The sequence below is a fragment of the Chlorocebus sabaeus genome, chromosome 20 (assembly GCF_047675955.1).
Source record: "Chlorocebus sabaeus isolate Y175 chromosome 20, mChlSab1.0.hap1, whole genome shotgun sequence".
Classification (NCBI taxonomy): Eukaryota; Metazoa; Chordata; class Mammalia; order Primates; family Cercopithecidae; genus Chlorocebus; species Chlorocebus sabaeus.
The window spans coordinates 8,289,478-8,307,616 of record NC_132923.1 but is presented as its reverse complement, the minus strand read 5'-3'; the positions used below and the strand labels follow the sequence as shown (position 1 = coordinate 8,307,616).

The 18,139-nt window shown below is 53.4% G+C and overlaps 1 protein-coding gene and 1 long non-coding RNA gene across 4 annotated transcripts; one reads left to right on the top strand and one right to left on the bottom strand.

The window, feature by feature from the left end:
- Positions 1-5: 5 nt before the first annotated feature.
- Positions 6-17,819, top strand: DCST1 (DC-STAMP domain containing 1). Of its 3 annotated transcripts, XM_073008333.1 has the most exons (17): positions 24-54; positions 172-297; positions 636-761; positions 854-928; positions 5,903-6,031; positions 6,981-7,120; positions 7,898-8,114; positions 8,205-8,348; positions 9,241-9,362; positions 9,857-10,014; positions 12,403-12,502; positions 12,633-12,728; positions 12,868-12,994; positions 13,731-13,847; positions 14,327-14,469; positions 14,645-14,758; positions 17,506-17,819. In XM_073008333.1, the coding sequence occupies exons 2-17, from the start codon at positions 237-239 to the stop codon at positions 17,755-17,757; spliced, it is 2,121 nt and encodes a 706-aa protein (XP_072864434.1). In that variant the 5' UTR covers positions 24-54; positions 172-236; the 3' UTR covers positions 17,758-17,819. The 3 variants fall into 3 exon arrangements, with proteins under 3 accessions (XP_072864436.1, XP_072864434.1, XP_072864435.1); XM_073008335.1 differs by lacking the exon at positions 854-928 and having other exon boundaries at positions 6-54; XM_073008334.1 differs by lacking the exon at positions 24-54 and having other exon boundaries at positions 169-297.
- Positions 11,705-18,105, bottom strand: LOC103223907 (uncharacterized). Its single transcript, XR_493926.3, has 4 exons — positions 17,956-18,105; positions 15,854-15,946; positions 12,170-12,271; positions 11,705-12,064 (listed from the first exon to the last, which is right to left on the bottom strand). It is a non-coding gene; the product is annotated as an uncharacterized lncRNA (long non-coding RNA).
- Between the last annotated feature and the right edge of the window lie 34 nt (positions 18,106-18,139).

The window sequence follows — 18,139 nt, the reverse complement described above, 5'->3', positions numbered from 1 at the left end:
ACTGCATGTGTCTTGGAATCCCTGACCCAGTTCCGAGGGCTGGAGAGGGGATAGGTAGGTCTCGAATCTCCTTCCCCACTTTTTGAAGCAGAAGGATGAAAAGGCCTAGAGATCAGGTCTAGGCTTCCCGTAAGGCAGAAGAGACAGGCAGCGCCTCTCTTCTCTCACCAGAACCTTGTGTCCAAGGAGGTCCTTCAGGAGACTTGGGATGAGTGGTGCTTCCCCAAAACAGACTCATGGACATTAAACATCATCAGAGTGGGGCAAGAAGGCAAAGAAGAAAACAGCCTCATACTGGTGAGTCACTCAGCAGAGACCCAGCATCCCTTGACCTCCATTCTCATCCCATCTCTCCTCCTGGAACTCCCGCACACTATCTCCCAACTTGGTGTCCCAGCCTCCACCTCTCTGGTCTGGTGCCCCCGGCCCCCCAGCCCAGCCCAGCCCTTGCCTTTTCTATCCTTTACACCCATACCACTTCCTCAGGCTCCCTCATCCTCTCCAGGGTCCCCCAAGTTCCTACTGTTCCACATCCCAGGTTCCCCCAGCCTCTAACCACCTGCAAGCCCTGAATCCTAATGAACCCCATCTCGGGCAGAAGAGTGGGCTGTTGAGCTACCCTGTCCCCCTCTTAGTGGTGCAGAGGTTCCTGAGCTGGGGGCTGCCAGTCTCCTGTAGCCGGTTCCTATGGCGCCAGCCGGGCGAGTTTCCCGTCACTGCTTTCCTGCTGGGGGCAGGCGCTGGGGGGCTCCTGGCCATAGGTGAGTGTGGAAGCAGAAAGTCCGGGGTGGGCAGAGGCTGCACCAGGGTTAGGACCCATCTTTTGGCCCTTGGCTTGACCCTGTGCCCCTAGGTCTCTTTCAGCTCCTGGTGAACCCCATGAACATCTATGAAGAACAGAAGATGATGTTTTTGTACAGCTTGGTGGGTTAGTGCTGGGCAAAGACCAGGAACACTCAAGCGGCCTGTGGAACACAGGACCATCCTGCATGCCCAGGAAGGAGTCGGGGCTTGTTTCTTCTGTACCCAAGCATCCCCTGTGGCTTCAGCCTCCTCCTGGGCTTTAGGGGGAGGTCCAGAGGGAAGAGGCCACCAATTTAAGAAGGAAGACACCATCCTTGCCCTGAGGGAGTCTCTCCATTCTGAGGGACTCCCCATCACCCACATGATAACCCTTCAAAACTCTTATCTCTCCTGACCTGTCTGACCTCGTTTTCTGATCCTCCTAAGAAATTCAGTTCATTCATTCATTCATTCATTCATTCATTCAGCACTTACTGAGAATCTGCTGAGGATTTAGCAGTGAACAAGGATGACAAGCATTGAGCCGTTTTGCTTTGGTTTTGTTTGTTTATTTTTGCTTTTGCTTTTGTTTTGAGATGCAGTCTTGCTCTGTCACCCAGGCTGGAGTGCAGTGGCTCAATCTTAGCTCACTGCAACCTCCACCTCCCAGGTTCAAGCCATTCTCCTGCTCAGCCTCCCAAGTAGCTGGGATTACAGGCACCCGCCACCATACCCAGCTAATTTTTGTATTTTTAGTAGAGACAGGGTTTCAGTATGTTGGTCAGGCAGGTCTCAAACTCCTGACCTCAAAAGATCTACCTGCCTTGGCCTCCCAAAGTGCTGGGATTACAGGTGTGAGCCACCGAGCCCAGTCTGGATAATTTAACAGCTCAGTAGCTTCAAGAAGGACTCAGGTTCCTTCTGTCTTTTCTCTGCCATCTTCAGCCTATTGACCACTTCTCTTCAGGTCACAAGATAGCTGCAGCAACTCTGGCATCACATCTTTATACAACAATGTCAAAGATCAGAAAAAAAAAAAAAAAAAACAGGTCAGGCATGATGACTCATGCCTGTAATCCCAGAACTTTGGGAGGCTGAGGTGGGTGGATCACTTGAGGTCAGGAGTTTGAGACCAGCCTGGCCAACATGGTGAAACCTTGTCTCCACTAAAAATACAAAAATTAGCCAGATGTGGTGGTGCACACCTGTAGTTCCAACTTCTTGGGAGGCTGAGGCAGGAGGATCGCTTGAACCCAGGAGGCAGAGATTGCAGTGAGTGGAGATCATCGTGCCACCACACTCCAGCCTGGGTGACAAGAGCGAAAGGCCATCTCAAAAAAAAAAAAAAAAAAAAAGGAATATAAGTTTAATCCCAGGCCCAACTTCACTGTCTTGGGCTGTGTGATTTGAGGCCAGGGAAAAAGGAAAATGACCTAGGTGACAAAGACTCTGACTCAAAAAAAAAAAAAAGAAGAAGAAACATCTTTTCCTCATGTCCCTTTTTAGGAACAAGGGAAACTTGCCTATAATCCCCGCAGTAGACTTCCTCACATCTCTTTGGTCAGAACTGCGTGCAACACATGCCCTTTCCTGAACCTGTCCCAGGCAAGGGAAATGGAATTAGCATTTCATCACCTGTTTATTGAATTAATCCTGCTGGATACCAACAGGAGACTACTTTTTCTCTGACCCACTATATTCGAACATGTTTTTTTCCATTGATAACCTTTCACACAGCCCCTTAGATTTCTAGTTATATTTCTTTAGAAGACCTAGTCCTACTTCAACAATTAAGACTTATTTTTAGGGATTAAAGAGGTCCAGTCCATCCTACATCAACTTTTTTTTTTTTGAGACAGAGTCTCGCTCTGTCGCCCAGGCTGGAGTGCAGTGGCCGGATCTCAGCTCACTGCAAGCTCCGCCTCCCGGGTTTACGCCATTCTCCTGCCTCAGCCTCCTGAGTAGCTGGGACTACAGGCGCCCACCACCTCGCCCGGCTAGTTTTTTGTATTTTTAAGTAGAGACGGGGTTTCACCGTGTTAGCCAGGATGGTCTCCATCTCCTGACTTCATGATCCGCCTGTCACGGCCTCCCAAAGTGCTGGGATTAAAGGCTTGAGCCACTGCGCTCGACTACATCAAACTTTTAACCTCATCCATTCTCAAGCATCTTCCCTCCTTATCTTGCCCTCCCCATCCCTTAGGCCCCCAGCTCAGGCCTGCTCCCTGGCATGAGGTCCTGCAGTGGAGAAGGGGCGTGGCCTGCTCTTTCCTTTTTTTCCTCTACTTCCTTCCCTTTCTGGTTCTTCTGATGTCAGAAGGGAGATTAGAAGAATTAGAGGAAAAGGAACAAAAGTCGTTAAGTCACCAATGCTGTTATAATTCCACTTGGATGCCTGTGTGTAGCAGGCACTCACACCCTGGCTGTCCCAGTGGGCCTGATTATCATCTCCTTGGAGGCTGTGTGTGGACCTCAGCAGTGCCCAGTTTCCTGCAGAGGGCAGTTCTTTTGGCTGACCTCGAGTGAAGCCCCCCTTCAGGGGCCACCCACAGCCTCTTGCTTTTTGGATCCCTCCCTCCAGCAGACTGGAAGTGCACATGTCCGTGCCCTGCCAGGCAGAGAAAGCAGGGCACCTTCCTTTTTGTGGAGAATGGGGTCTCGCTATATTGCCCAGGCAGGTCTCAAACCCCTGGGCTCAAGCTATCCTCCCGCCTCTGCCTCCCTAAGAGCTGGGATTACAGGCATGAGCCACCACACCCCGTCAAAAGCAGGGCACCTTACGGCTGCCTCTCTCCTGCCCTGATGAGAAGCAGATACCAGTCTCCATGCTTGTATGCCCCCATCGTCCAGGGGAGGTTTACAGAGGCATTGCAGAGGCTGAGCTCTCCCAGGAGCTCTCCCTCCACTCTGTGTTCAGGTGGCAGCCCTGGAGTGGTCTCATGAGGCAGCCCTGGAGTGGTCTCATGAGGCTCTGCACTCAGCAGGAGTCCAGTCTACAGAGACCAGGCAGGTTCCCCTTCCTGCATCACCAGTCCCTGAAGCCTGTTGGACTCCTGGAGTCTCTCACTTGACAGGTGACACCCATCCTCTCCACAGACTCTCCCTCTCTGCCCGTCCATTCCAGCCACTTTTCTCCCCTTCCAGGAAATCCACATTGCCAGTCATTTTTTTTTTTTTTTCCAAGACAGAGTCTCGCTCTATCTCCCAGGCTAGAGTGCAGTGGCATGATCTCGGCTCACTGCAACCTCTGCCTCCCAGGTTCAAGCAATTCTCCTGCCTCAACTTCCTGAGTAGCTGGGACTACAGGCGCCTGCCACCATGCATGGCTAAATTTTGTATTTTTAGTTGAGAGAGCCATGTTGGCTAGGCTGGTCTCAAACTCCTGACCTCAAGTGATCCACCTGCCTTGGCCTCCCAAAGTGCTGGGATTATAGGCGTGAGCCACCATGCCTGGTCCATATTGCTGGTCTTTTTATATAGACAGGGTGGGATACAGGAGTAAACATCAAGTTTTGCTCTTTTGGTGAGCTCAAAGAAGACACCCATAGCTCCATGGGGCTCTCATTAGAATGTAAGGCAACTATTTGTCAACTATTGGCCTCAGCTCAAGTCTTTGGCCAGAAGGCCAAGACCACAGAACTAGTCCCTTTCAATGTCCTGTTCTACCATGATTGGTTTGGACAGATCCAGATTTATCCCTCAGGGGCTGGGGCAGGGCCAGGCTATTGCCCTTGCAAAAAACCCAAGTTGTGTTAGCAAGGAAGAAGGCAGAAAAAAACTGTGGGGTGGCACCCGACAGGGTTTGCCACAAACCTGTATGACTAGGTGGAGCCAGCCATGTGAAGAACAGGGAGAAGAGTGCTTCTGGCAGGGGGAACAGCTAGGGCAAAGATCAGAGAGGAGGAATGAGCTTGGCTTGTCCAAGGAGCAGCAACAAGGTCTGTGTGGGTAGACATGGTGGGAGAAGGGCTGCATAGAATGAGATCAGGAAGCAGGCAGGAGCCACATCACAAGCTAGGTAGACCATGTTAGGGAGTTTAGATTTTATACCAAATGTGGTAGAAAGCCACCAAATGGTTTGAAGCAGGGAGGGGACATGATCTGATTTATGCTTTTGCAAGATCACTCTGGCTGCCTTGTAAAAACTGAAGTGTAAGGTAGCAAGAGAGGACATAGGGAGATTCATTAGGTTATAGTCCCAGTAAGAGATGATGGGGACTCTACCAGGACAGTGGAGATGGAGGAAGTGTAAGGATTTGGGATTTGCTTTGGCGATCATTGGGTGAACACTCCATCAACACAGGAATCTTCTAGCTCCCCTGACCAGCTTATAATGCTCCTTTGGCCTGGAATGCCATCTGCACCTCCTAACAACACTTACTCACCTTCCAGGCCCAGCTGACACATCCTCTCTTTGTCCAGCCTTCTCAGCCCCACCCCTCCCTGCAGAAAGACCTACTCCCTCCTTGGCTCCCACAGCGCTCTATAAGCACCTCCCTTGTGCACTTAGCACATCGTGTTGTAGTCATTTGTTTACTCATCTGTCTCTTTCTCTGGATTATGAGCTTCCAGAAGTTCACTGTCTCCGTGCAGAGACCACAGGGAGACACATGTGAAACTGCTAAAACATACCAGGCAGTACACGACTAAGGGCTAAAATTAGAGGCAGGGACTGCGAGTGCTGTAGGTATCTGAGCACTGGGAGTACTGAGGTGGGCTCTGATCTCTCTTCTGACCACTCTGAGCATGAGCGCGTTTCCAGAGTTTTTCTCTTGCTCTCTCTGCTCCCTCAGCACCTAGGGTCAGTGTGACTGTAGCCCAGAAAACCTTGACTCCTTTCCCTAACACACACACACACAAGTCGATCATTTGTGGCTTTTTAAGTTCTAGCCATCCCTCTATGCCCTTCCAGAGACTGGCACATAGCTGAACTCTGTGAGTGGCTGCTGAATGAATGAATGAGTGGCCTAGCAGGTCTATCAGAGTCAGTGTAAATGGGGATAAGGGCAGGATGGTGGTGGTTCCAGAATGGGGTGTTACAGGTGGGTGTTCGGGTAAACATGAGGAAGGGAGGCAGCTTTCTCACTTTGCCTCACCACCTCCTGGGCTCTCCTGACAGGCTTGGGAGCCATGGGCTGGGGGACCTCCCCTCATATCCGCTGTGCTAGCCTCCTGCTAGTACCCAAGATGCTGGGCAAGGAAGGCAGGCTCTTTGTCCTGGGATACGCCTTGGCTGCCATCTACGTGGGTGAGTATGTGGGGGCCAGTGAGTTACACTGAAGCAGTGACCCTGGGTGGGCCATCCAATGGGAGCCAGGCTGGGTGAAGGAGAAAAGGCAAGGGTGTCATCCCAGCTGTTCTAATTTGCTGTGTCCCTGAGGGAGCTCCTCCCCATATCTGGGCCTCCTAAGTTTATAAGAGTGAAAAAATTGGCCAGGCACAGTGGTTCATGCCCGTAATCCCAGCACTTTGGGGGGCTGAGGTGGGTGGATCACCTGAGGTCAGGAGTTCAAGACCAGCCATGGTGAAACTCCATCTCTACTAAAAATGCAAAAATTCACCAGGTGTGTGGTGCACACCTATAGTCCCAGCTATTCAGGAGGCTGAGACAGGAGAATCGCTTGAACCTGGGAGGCGGAGCCTGCAGTGAGCTGAGATCACATCATTGCACTCCAGCCTGGGTGACAGAGCAAGACTCCATCTCAAAAAAAAAAAAAAAAAAAAAAAAAAAGGGCCAGGCACGGCGGCTCACACCTGTAATCCCAGCACTGTGGGAGGCCAAGGTAGGCAGATCATGAGGTCAGGAGTTTGAGACCAGCCTGACCAACATGGTTAAACCCCATCTCTACTAAAAATACCCCCAAAATTAGCCAGGCATGGTGGCACATGCCTGTAATCCCAGATGCTCAGGAGGCTGAGGCAGGAGAATCACTTGAGCCCAGGAGGCGGAGGTTGCAATGAGCAGAGATCGAGTCACTGCACTCCAGCCTGGGTGACAGAGGGAGACTCCGTCTCAAAAAAAAAAAAAAACAAAGGTGAAAAAAATCAAGGGTTGAACTAGATGACCTTCCATAGGCTTCTCGGCCCCACCACTGTATAGTTCTAGGAGATGGGCACCATGTGCAGAGGGGAGCTGAGCGGGTTTGAGAAAGTGCTGGTAATACAGGGAGGTGACCCACCAGGGCCTCTTTCTCCAGGGCCAGTGGCCAATCTGCGGCACAATCTCAACGACGTGATCGCATCGCTGGGCTGCACCGTGGAGCTGCAGATCAACAACACCCGTGCGGCTTGGCGCGTCTCCACAGCCCCCTTACGGGCCGTGTTCAAAGACCTGCTGGTCAGGAATCTGCACAGACAGGGCCTGGGGGGTCCCTCTCCCTGGAGCCAAGTTTACTTGAGCTGGGAGTTGTCACCCTGGATTTACAGTTCTCCAGTGGGGATACTACTGGCATTTTTTGCAGAACTATTCCCAAACATTGCAGAATATGCCCTGGTCCTGGGACATTAAATGCCAGGAGAGCCCCTGAGCCATTGGGACATGCTCTATACACATTTCCCAATACCTGAGTGGTCAGTACTCTGGACAGCTGAACTAGAATATCTAGGAAATTTGAGGGCCTTGGCCTTAAGTAGCTGAGAAGTTTTGAAGACAAGAGGATTCAAGAGTTGGGTATTAGAGGGCTGGAGACTGCGGTTTGAGAGAATTGGAGAGCTGGAGAGTTGGGGAGATGGGGGCTGAGGGGTTTGGAAGTTGGGGCATTCAGATGGCATAACGATCTCAGAGATTAGTGGTGAAGGGTAAGGACTAAGGACCTGGGGAACCACTGATCAGGAAGGGTCTGGGATGGGAGGACCGAGGAAGAGCTGAGAGTCCCGGAGGTACACAGAGCCAGGACATGTGGGATCAGACAAGACAGCTGCGGAGAGGAGGGGGCTCCCAAGGGCAATGGACAGCTGGGAATTTAAGGTGAGAGGCTGTGTCTCAGGGCCTAGGCTCCCTGCCAGCCTGAGGTGAGAGCCCAAAGCTCGGCTACTGGGGGAGGACAGGCCCTCAGGCAGCAGAAGTTCTAAAGCCTCAGCCCTCGCCCTTTCCTCCCTCCACCTCCAATCCCAGAGCAGCAAAGAATTGCTGAGAGCAGAGACTCGGAACATCTCCACCACCTTTGAGGACCTGGATGCCCAGGTGAAGAGCGAGACAGGCTACACACCTGAGGATGCCGTGGACTCAGGGGAGACAGCCCAGGGCAGGGAGGCCCACCAAGCCCCAGCCTCCAGCCTCCACCTGTCGACACAGAAGATGTATGAGCTGAAGACTAAGCTGCGTTGCTCCTGTGAGGGGTATCCCTGGGGAATGGAGGGTGGGGTGGGATGCAGGGCCAGCGTTGTGGATCAAGATGTGGGGACCTTGCTCCTTCCTACAGATGTGGTGAACCAGGCCATACTCAGCTGCCGTCGTTGGTTTGACCACAAGCATGAACAGTGCATGAAGCACATCTGGGTCCCACTCCTCACCCACCTGCTCTGCCTGCCTATGAAGTTCAAGTTCTTCTGTGGCATTGCCAAGGGTCTGCACAGTTGCAAAGGGGTGGGGAGCATCAGGGGTAGGGAGCTGAGTCCTTGAGACCCATGGTAGGTGACAGGCAGGAAAGCAACAGATGAGGAGGGTTTTGGCCCTGAGGCCACAGTATCCTTAGAGCCCAGTCCATCTGCTGAATAGCTCTGTGACCCAGGGTGAGTTACAGCAAAGCTGTGAGCTGTGGCTCTTCATCTGAAAGATGGGCATGGGCAGAATAACAGTAGTTCTTGCATTAAGGGCTTTTTTTTTTTTCTTTTGTGAGACGGGATGTTTCACTCTTGTCACCCAGGCTGGAGTGCAGTGGCACGATCTCGGCTCACTGCAACCTCTGCCTCCCGGATTCAAGCGATTCTCCTGCCTCAGCCTCCCAAGTAGCTGGGATTACAGGCGGCCGCAACCACGCCCAGCTAATTTTTGTATGTTTAGTAGAGACGGGGTTTCACCATGTTGACCAAGCTGGTCTTGAACTGCTAACCTCAGGTGATCCACCCACCTCAGCCTCCCAAAGTGCTGGGATTACAGGTGTGAGCTATCGCACCCAGCCACATTAAGGGCTTTTGAGGATTTACGGGGCTAACATATGTGAAGGCGGTGGCAGAGCTGGCACACAGAGGATCTGCTCTGTAAATGCTGGCTCTCCTTACTGATGTTTGTTATGGTTGAGGATAGGTTGACAAAAATGGGGGAACTCAGGCCTGGTTCCTGGAAGGCAGAATCCAAAGAGAGCAGAGAGGGGAAGACTCGGTGTTGGTATGGTAGCAAGCCATGGGCAGAGAGACAAAAAAGTAGGATGAGGAGGACCACAGAAGGACAGGCAGGCCAGGCCTGCACCTGGAGGACAGGCCCAGGGAGGCCCCCTGACCCCACCCACTGTCCACCAGTGATGGAGGTTTGGTGCCGCAATCGCATCCCAGTGGAAGGCAACTTTGGGCAGACCTACGACACCCTCAACCAGTCTATTCGTGACCTGGATGGGGAATTTTCAGCCAATATTGACTTCAAGGTAGAAGGCAAGGGCGAGGGTTGGTGGGGGGTAGATAGGGAGTGGGAGGAGGGCATTAGGGAATAGGGCTAGAGAAAGGACAAGTGAGAGAGCACAGGAAAGAGGTGACCAGGGGTGAGGAAGGGGGACAAGGAGGGGAATGTCGCTGGTGTTGAGGAGGCCCTCTGTTTCTCATCTCCACCCCCGAACACCTAAGATGGGCAGGGGAGGGGAAAGGTGTTGAGGAAGGGACAGTGCCAAGCCTGTGGTTTGTGCAGACTTGGCCTGGGGCGGGAGCTATCAGCCAGATATGAGATGATGTCAGCTGATGTAGGTGCAGGGGAGCAAGACTGTGTCCAGGAGGGTAGTGAGCAGAAGGAAGTGACAACTCCTGGAGGTCCTGGAAGGGTCCCGGGGACACAAGTGGGGTGCTGGGGGACAGATGCCATGAAGAGGTGGGACCTGGGTCTGGCAAGGCAGCCGCAGGCTGAGTTTGCTCATGTGCCCTCCACCAGGAAGAGAAGCAGGCTGGGGTGCTGGGACTCAACGCGAGCTGGGAGCGAGTGAGCACTGAGGTGCGGGACTACGTGCACCGCCAAGAGGCCCGGCTGGAGTGGGCCCTGGGGCTGCTGCACGTGCTGCTCTCCTGCACTTTCCTGCTGGTCCTGCACACGTGAGCCATTGTCCCCACCACAGCAGCCCTCCTCTGCCCAGGACTAGAGCCCTGCCCTGAGGCAGGCTGTAAGGATGGAACCCTAGTGCCTATTCCCACCTCTGAATCTGAGTATTATTTACCTTTGTCTTCATTAAGTTTGTTTACACAAAGTTAAAGGAAATGTGGACATTTTGTCAGAAGAACATTACCGATGTTCCCACTGCCTTAAAAGGCCAACCGTCTTCATTCATCCACCTCCTTCCAGCCTTTATCCCAATAGTGATTTTTTTTTTTTACATTTAGCTTTGACTTTTGATTTTTTCTTGCCCTTCATATTCCCCTTGGCTCTGACTTTGTGCCATTTTTATCTTTCCATTTTGCTTTCATTTTCTCCTGCCTGCTGCGTTGGCAGCGACTTTCCCTCCATTTAGAAGAAAGTCCTCAACCCCACCCAGCCCAGTGACCAGCTGGACTGCCCTGGGCCTTGCTCTGCTCTAGCTCCCCTGCTGGTCTCTGGACCTTCTATTTCCCATCTCTACTCCTAAACACCTGAGATGGGCAGGGCTTAGGTGAGGGCCGCTACAGGACTGTTGCTCTGTCTGCTCCTGTGTGGGGGGCCTAGAGTGACTGCAAGTGAGTGGCTATGTGTGTATCTAGGGCCCTGTGGGAAGACAAAGATGAAGGAGCTCTATTCCTGCTCTCAATAAGCTCATGGTCACCGGACATGGTGGCTCACTCCTGTAATCCCAACATTTAGGGAGGCCGAGGTGGGAGGATGGCTTGAGTTGAGGTGTTTGAGACCAGCCTGAGTAACACAGTGAGACCTCATCTCTACAAAAAATGAACAAAATTAGCTGGGTATGGGGCACATGCCTGTAGTCCCAGCTACTTGGGAGGCTGAGGCAGGAGAATCACTGGGAGGTCGAGGCCGCAGTGAGCTGTGACTGTGCCACTCCATTCTGCATTCCAGCCTGGTGTCAGAGTGAGAGCTTGCATCAAAAAAAAAAAAAAAAAAAAAAAAAAGCTAATGGTCTAGTTGGGATAATGAGATACCCACGAGACAGAGATGGTTCAAGGGCCATTCTATGGATTGGCTTTTGGGATGTGTGTGGGAGCTGAGAAGGTGCCCCTAGAAGGGCCATAACTGGGCTCCAAATGGCTGCAGATGGGGAGCGATGGTCAAGGAAAGAAGGGTGTCCCTTGGGTAAGGCTCCTGGTATCCGTGGGGTACAGAGGGCAGAGGCTGGCCTGGAGGACTGAAGTGGGCATGACCAGAACAGTCTAGAAAGCCCTGCAGGAAGACCTGGAACTGGCAGTGATGGCAAGATGGCCTCAGGAAGTCTGGAGGCAGGGAGGCCAGGCTGGGTCAGAGGTTAGGGAGCCTGGCCCAGGTAAAGCATGGCAGGAAGATGGTTTGAGGTGGAGGGGGAAAGGGAAAGGTGCAGCGAGGATCAGAGCCAGCTTGTGGAGGGAAGGAAGGAGGCACAGAGTCAAAAGGTACTTCCAGGCTTTCAAGCTGGGTGAGGTCATGCACTGAAAGGACAGCTGGCGGGAGGGCAGGCCCTGGCTCAGGAAGCCCAGGCACCGCCTCTGTGAGCCTCTCCACAAGAGGGCGCTCACAGTATGTCTTTGCACTTAGAGTAGTTTTAAAGGCAAAGATGTGGATTTTTACAGGGCCCCAGAAGCAATAGCATTGAAACTAATGTTGCACGCTTTACAGAGTTTATTTAATGTACTTTTACAGTTTTAAACACATTTGCAATAATTAACATTTTTTCCTTAGCAAACTGAAGCATTATGTGGGGCTTTGGGAAATACGTGGGAGATAGCTATCTATGCAGGCATGCACCCATGCACACATGCACCATGCTCAAGGGTAGGCAGGGAGGGCCAGGGTGTATTGAGGAGGATAGAGATGGTGGTTTGGGATGAGTTTTGCCCCGGCACACCTCCAGGAGATATGCTGCAGGCAAAGCCAAGAGGCAAGAACTTGTGAGTCACAGTGGATTAGGTGATTCCTGAAACCTCCAGGAGTTTCCTGTCTCTGTGACTCTGCTCGATATCCATCCTGCAAGATGCATGCCTGTCCCCTATCTCAGACGCACACATGCAGCTCCCTCCCAGACAGGCTGGCCATGCCCTCCTCTAAGCCCCCACCTCATCCCCTACTCACTTCTGCTGTGTCTCACCCATCGTGTAGGGGGATATCTTCCTCTACACAACTGGAAGGCAGGGACAGAGTCTTCTCTTTATTATCACCATCGCCTAGCAGTGCCTAGGACATAGATGGTGCTCAATGAATGCTGGCTGGTTGGCTGAAAGACTGTGCCTCAAGGAAGCCCATGTTTGGGGATGGATGAGGAGAACCTGGAGGAGATAGAGACATCCCCGCCCATCCACCCACAGGTCTTTCTCCTACATGGACAGCTATAACCGTGACATTCGTTTTGACAACATCTACATCAGCACCTACTTCTGCCAGATCGATGACCGCAGGAAGAAGCTGGTGAGTGGGTGTGGCACTGCCCAGGGATGCCTTGCTATGTGCCCTGTGTGGGTTCATGTTCCAGGAAGGCAGAGGGGGAAAGGGCAGAGGGCCCTTGGGCTTCCTAACTGTGTGGACATTTGCTTTCCAGGGCAAACGGACTCTGCTGCCACTCCGCAAAGCTGAGGAGAAAACCGTCATCTTCCCCTGCAAGCCCACCATCCAGGCCTCAGAAATGAGCAACATGGTGAGGACAGCATGGGGTGCGGGCTCCTGGGTGCAAAGACAGGCCTGAAGGTGAGGGTGGAGGGTAAAAGGCACCAGAGAGTGCTCCGTGCCCAGACAGGTGGCGCTGCCCAGCTCTGCCCCTCCTGCTCCTTGGCCAGGTGAGGGAGCTCCTGGAGACACTGCCCATTCTGCTGCTGCTGGGGGTGCTCTGCGGCTTGGACTGGGCTCTCTACTCCATCTTCGACACCATCCGCCACCACTCCTTCCTGCAGTACTCCTTCCGCAGTGAGCCCATCCCCCAGACACATTCCAGGCCCAAGAGATGCCCTCTGGAGAACTCCAACGCCTGTACAGGCACTCCACCCTAGTTCTTCCAACTGTGCCTCCTCCTTCTGCCTTTTTTTTTTTTTTTTTTTTTTCTGAGACAAAGAGTCTCGCTCTGTCACCCAGGCTGGAGGAGTGCAATGGCACGATCTCAGCTCACTGCAATCTCCACCTCCCAGATTCAAGCAATTCTCCTGCCTCAGCCTCTTAAGTAGCTGAGATTACAGGTATGAGCCACCATGGCCAGCTAATTTTTCTATTTTTGGTAGAGATGGAGTTTCACCATGTTGGCCAGGCTGGTCTTGAACTCCTGACCTGACCTCAAGTGATCCACCTGCCTTGGCCGCCCAAAGTGCTGGGATTACAGGCATGCACCACCGTGCCGGCCATCCTTCTGCCTCTTCTTTTCCCCTTTCTATGATTCAGCCCCTCCCTGTCCTCCTCAAGGTCAAATGTCAGCCCTGCAACCTGACAGCTCTCACAGCAGAGGAGGGGGGCTCTTTACCCCTTTATACTTACAACAGGGAGCAGGGAGGGGTTAGGATTCATCGAAGTGACAGAAAGACCCAGGCAGCTGAGAAGTATTTCTGTGTCTTGACCCCTCCCCGACATCCACCCCACATCCTGCCCCACCTCCTTAACACATTCCTGATTTCCCCACCTGCCCTGACTTCCCTACCCACCCTCCTGGCTGCAGGCAGTCATAAACTGGAGGTGAAGGTCGGGGGAGACTCCATGCTAGCCCGGCTTCTTCGAAAAACCATTGGGGCCCTAAACACCTCCTCAGAGACAGTGATGGAATCAAACAACATGCGTGAGTGATGCTGAAAGTTTGGATCAGAGGAATTGAGGGCGGTGGGGCAAGGGTCAAAAGACACCAAGGTAAAGAGTTGGGGGCCTGGGCCTCGGGTGTGGAGAGAGGGGGGTTGGAGCATTTGAGCTGGGGAAATCGGAGCAGGGAACACATCTGGGCAGGCTTGAATAAGGGGAGCATGACAAGCTTGGGTCAGAGGAGACTGGAGGCCAGGGTCTTGGGGCTAGAGGGCCCCAGCTCTCCAGAGCGGCACTCTCCAACAGGACGTTCAGCCAAGATGGAGATTTGCAAGATCTGTGCCACATTTTGCCCAGTGGCTACAGTACTGACAGGGCAGTTCTGCAGTGAGGGGCAGGCCGGAAGAGACCAGGGGAATCAGAGGCCCTGCCTGCACCTCCCACTGGGATGGGAAGTCCAACCCAGGGCTGCCCTGCCCCTTGGCTGGTCCTGACCAGACCCCTGGTCTGCCCCTCCCCTAGCCTGCCTGCCCCAGCCTGTGGGCCTGGATGCCAGGGCCTACTGGAGAGCTGCACTACCAATTGGCCTGTTAGTGTGTCTCTGCCTGTTACAGGCTTTTGGCTACCGACTCCGGAGGGTCATCGCAGCCTTCTACTTCCCCAAGGTTTGCCCCTCCCCAGACCTCTCCACCCCTACACACCTGCATGCGCGCGCACGCGCACACACAACACACACACCCCGCACCCCTCCCCAGCCGCACCCAGCTCCCTACCAACTCCATCTTTGGGGGATGCCTTCCTCCTCACTGTCAATATCATTGACCCCCTCCCTGCCCCCAGCGAGAGAAGAAGCGGATCCTGTTCCTCTACAATGACCTACTGAGGAAGAGAGCAGCCTTCACCAAACTCAGAAGGGCCGCTATCCTGAGACGGGCGCGACAGCAGAAGGCTCCAGTAAGTCCAGGCGTGAGTGCTGCTGCCCGCTCCTGGCTGGGTTTAAGTACAGTGGGGCAAGGGGCAGCTCCCTTCAGTCCACTCAGCACCCACCAATGGTGGCAGGCCTACTCCAGCCTGGTGAGTTCTTTTTGTTTTTTGAGATGGAATCTGACTGTGTCACCCAGGCTGGAGTGCAGTGGCACGATCTCAGCTCACTGCAACCTCTGCCTCCCGGGTTCAAGCGATTCTCCTGTCTCAGCCCCCCATTCCACAAGTAGCCAGGATTACAGGCGCAGGCCACCACTCCCAGCTAATTTTTTGTATTTTTAGTAGAGACAGGGTTTCACCATGTTGGCCAGGCTGGTCTCAAACTCCTGACCTCAGGTGATCTGCCCACCTCAGCCTCCCAAAGTGCTAGGATTACAGGTGTGAGCCACTACACCCGGCCAAGCCTGGTGAGATCTGATGTAACACATACTGAGGGCCCTAGTCACCCAGCTCCTAAGGTCAGGGCTGTGCCCATTTCTCAACCCCAGGATTCAGCCCAGCCTAAGACACTCAGTGGACCATTAGGAAGCAGGCAGAAAAGGAGAATGAGATTTAATAGTCTGCTCAAAGAAAAGCAAGAAGGCCGCACAGAAACAGGAGGCCCAAGGCAAAACCATAGGTTCTACCAGAGGGCTGCAGACCAGAAGCTCAGTGCAGTTCAGGGGATGGGAGGAGACAGGTGGGCTGGGAGTCAAGAAGGCCTCAGGCAGGGGCACATGGTAAGGCACATGGAATCTGAGGAAGCAGACTCCAGTCCAAACTCCCTCATTACGTTGTGTCACCTTGGCCAAGGTCTTCACTGAGCCTCAGTTTCTCCCTCTGAAGAATGGCAAGACTGGAGAGATCTGTAAGGCCTGCTCACTGGAGATCAGCCTAGAGTGGTGGTCAGGTGTGGGACTCCGGTGCCAGAGGGCCTAAGTGTGAATCCCAGCTCCTTCCCTCATTACTATGACACCGGTGTGACCTTGAGCACATGACTTGACTGCTGTGCCTGCTTTTGCCTTCCGTAAAATGGGGTTAACTACTCCATCTGGTTGTTGTAAGGATTAAATGAGTTGTACTCACATGGTGCTGGCATGCAGCAAGTTCCATATGCATGCATGTTGTCCTTCTGTGACCCTGGGCAGTGATCACATCTCCAAGCATCAGTTTTCTCACCTGAAAAAGAGATGATAATAACACTATCTGCCTTATATGATAATTGAATTTTTTGTTTTGTTTTGTTTTGTTTTTTGTTTTTGAGACAGAGTCTTGCTCTGTCACCCAGACTGGAGTGCAGTGGCGCAATCTCGGCTCATTGCAAGCTCCACCTCCCGGGTTCACGCCATTCTCCTGCCTCAACCTCCCGAGTAGCTGGGACTACAGGTGCCCACTGCCACGCCCGGCTAATTTTTTATATTTTTAGTAGAGACAGGGTTTCACCGCGTTAGCCAGGATGGTCTCGATCTCCTGACCTCATGATCCGCCCGCCTCGGCCTCCCAAAGTACTGGGATTACAGGCGTGAGCCACTGTGACCAGTTTTTTTTTTTTTTTTTTGAGACTAAGCCTCACTCTGTCGCCCAGGCTGGAGTGCAGTGGCATGATCTTGGCTCACTGCAACCTCCTCCTCCGCAGTTCAAGCGATTCTTGTGCCTCAGCTTCCTGAGTAGCTGGGATTACAGGCACGCACCACCACGCCTGGCTAATTTAGAATTGAAATAATTTACGTACAGTATCTTAGTACAGGACCTGATATTATAAACAATGAGTGGCAGCCATTCTTATTTAATCAGTCCTAACAAAGTTCATAAAAGTGAGACTGTGTATGCTTAGCTTTTTCCCTAGTACCTGGATAGTCCCAGCCCCCATGACACACAATAGGGGTCAAATGAATGTGTTATGAAAAAATGAAACCCAAAAAACAAAAAAGAACATGCCGGGATTCCTTGACAGGGTCGTGAAGCAAACTGAATGTGAATGCACAGATGGAAATGTGCGGGACAGCCATTCCAAGCAGAATGTGCAAAGACTCAGAATCCAAAGGGAATGCCAAGTGCCAGGGCTAGTCTCAGGAGAAACTGGTTCAGAAGAGACAGCTCTCAGGGAGGGCTAAAGTGGGAAAGAGGCTAGAAAGGGACCAGGTGATGGAAGGCTCTGAAGGCCAAGCCCAGGAGTTCTTCTGCCTGTCTGGCAGGCAGCAGGGCCTCTGGAGTTTCTTGGGCAAAGAGTGGCTGCTTCCTGGGTAAGGTGGCTTATGAAGAATCCCTGACAACTGTGTGGAGACATGTCGTGAGGGATGGCAGGGAGCATAGTGAACTAGGTTTGTTGTTTGGAATCAGGGTCCCTGGGGTCCAGCTGAGTTGGATTGTTTACTATCTGTGTGACTTTAAGAGTCACTTCACCTTCTCCTCTGTAAAGTGGGGATAGCAACAGTGATAGTCGATCTGGCCTGCTCACGTCTCAGCCTCACTGTGAGAATCAAATATGATTTACAGGAAAGTGCAAATGAGAGTTGTGGCTGATATCTGCTGGGAGAGAGCCTGGAGGGTGCATCCTCCCATTCTCTAAGAGTTGGGGAGGGAGGCACCCTAGCCCTCCAGGAGTTTCTTTGTCCAACCCAGCCTCCTCCAAGATGCAGGCATTGTCAAGCCTGGCGACTTCAGTCAGGAAACGCTGTCCAGGTCCCCTTCTTTCCCGCCTCGCTCTCCGGCTGGCGCTAACGCCCACCTCCCAACAGCGCCACCCGCTGGCGGATATCCTGCACCGCGGCTGCCCGCTCCTGCGCCGCTGGCTGCGCCGGCGCTGCGTGGTGTGCCAGGCACCCAAGACGCCCGAGTCCTACGTGTGCCCGACGCTGGACTGCGAGGCCGTGTACTGCTGGTCGTGCTGGGACGACATGCGGCAGCGGTGCCCGGTCTGCACGCCCCGCGAGGAGCTCTCCTCCTCCGCCTTTAGTGACAGCAACGACGACACTGCCTACGCGGGGTGAAGAGGCGGCCTACGCGGGGTGAAGAGGCGTCCTTCCCGGTTAATAAAATGCCCTGTACGCTTCACGTGGGTCGGGGACTGGGGTGAGCCGCGCGCTGCCTCGCCTGCAGTCGGGAGAGCCTGTCCGCCCGACCTCTCCAGAGCCAGGCCGCGCACAGCTGGCAGAGAGGCCGCGAAGCTACTAGGGAGGGGTCCAGACCTGGGGCCGGGTGAAGGCGCGCCGCCCAAGCCGGTCAGACCGGACCCCGGTTCCCATCCTGCACAGTTGCGGGAAGGTTGTAGAGCCGAGCAGCGCGAGCAGCGCCGGCGTTGTGGGCGGGGTCCCAGCTCCCGAGGCACCCGGCACGCAGCCGGGATGGCCTTGCCGAGGGCGGAGCTTGGCT

Coding starts and splice junctions, on each gene's coding strand:
- DCST1 (XM_073008333.1), top strand. CDS start 237: ATGGACATTAAACATCATCAGAGTGGGGCAAGAAGGCAAAGAAGAAAA. Junction 298..635: donor AAGAAAACAGCCTCATACTG/GTGAGTCACTCA, acceptor TCCCCCTCTTAG/TGGTGCAGAGGTTCCTGAGC. Junction 8,115..8,204: donor GACTAAGCTGCGTTGCTCCT/GTGAGGGGTATC, acceptor TCCTTCCTACAG/ATGTGGTGAACCAGGCCATA.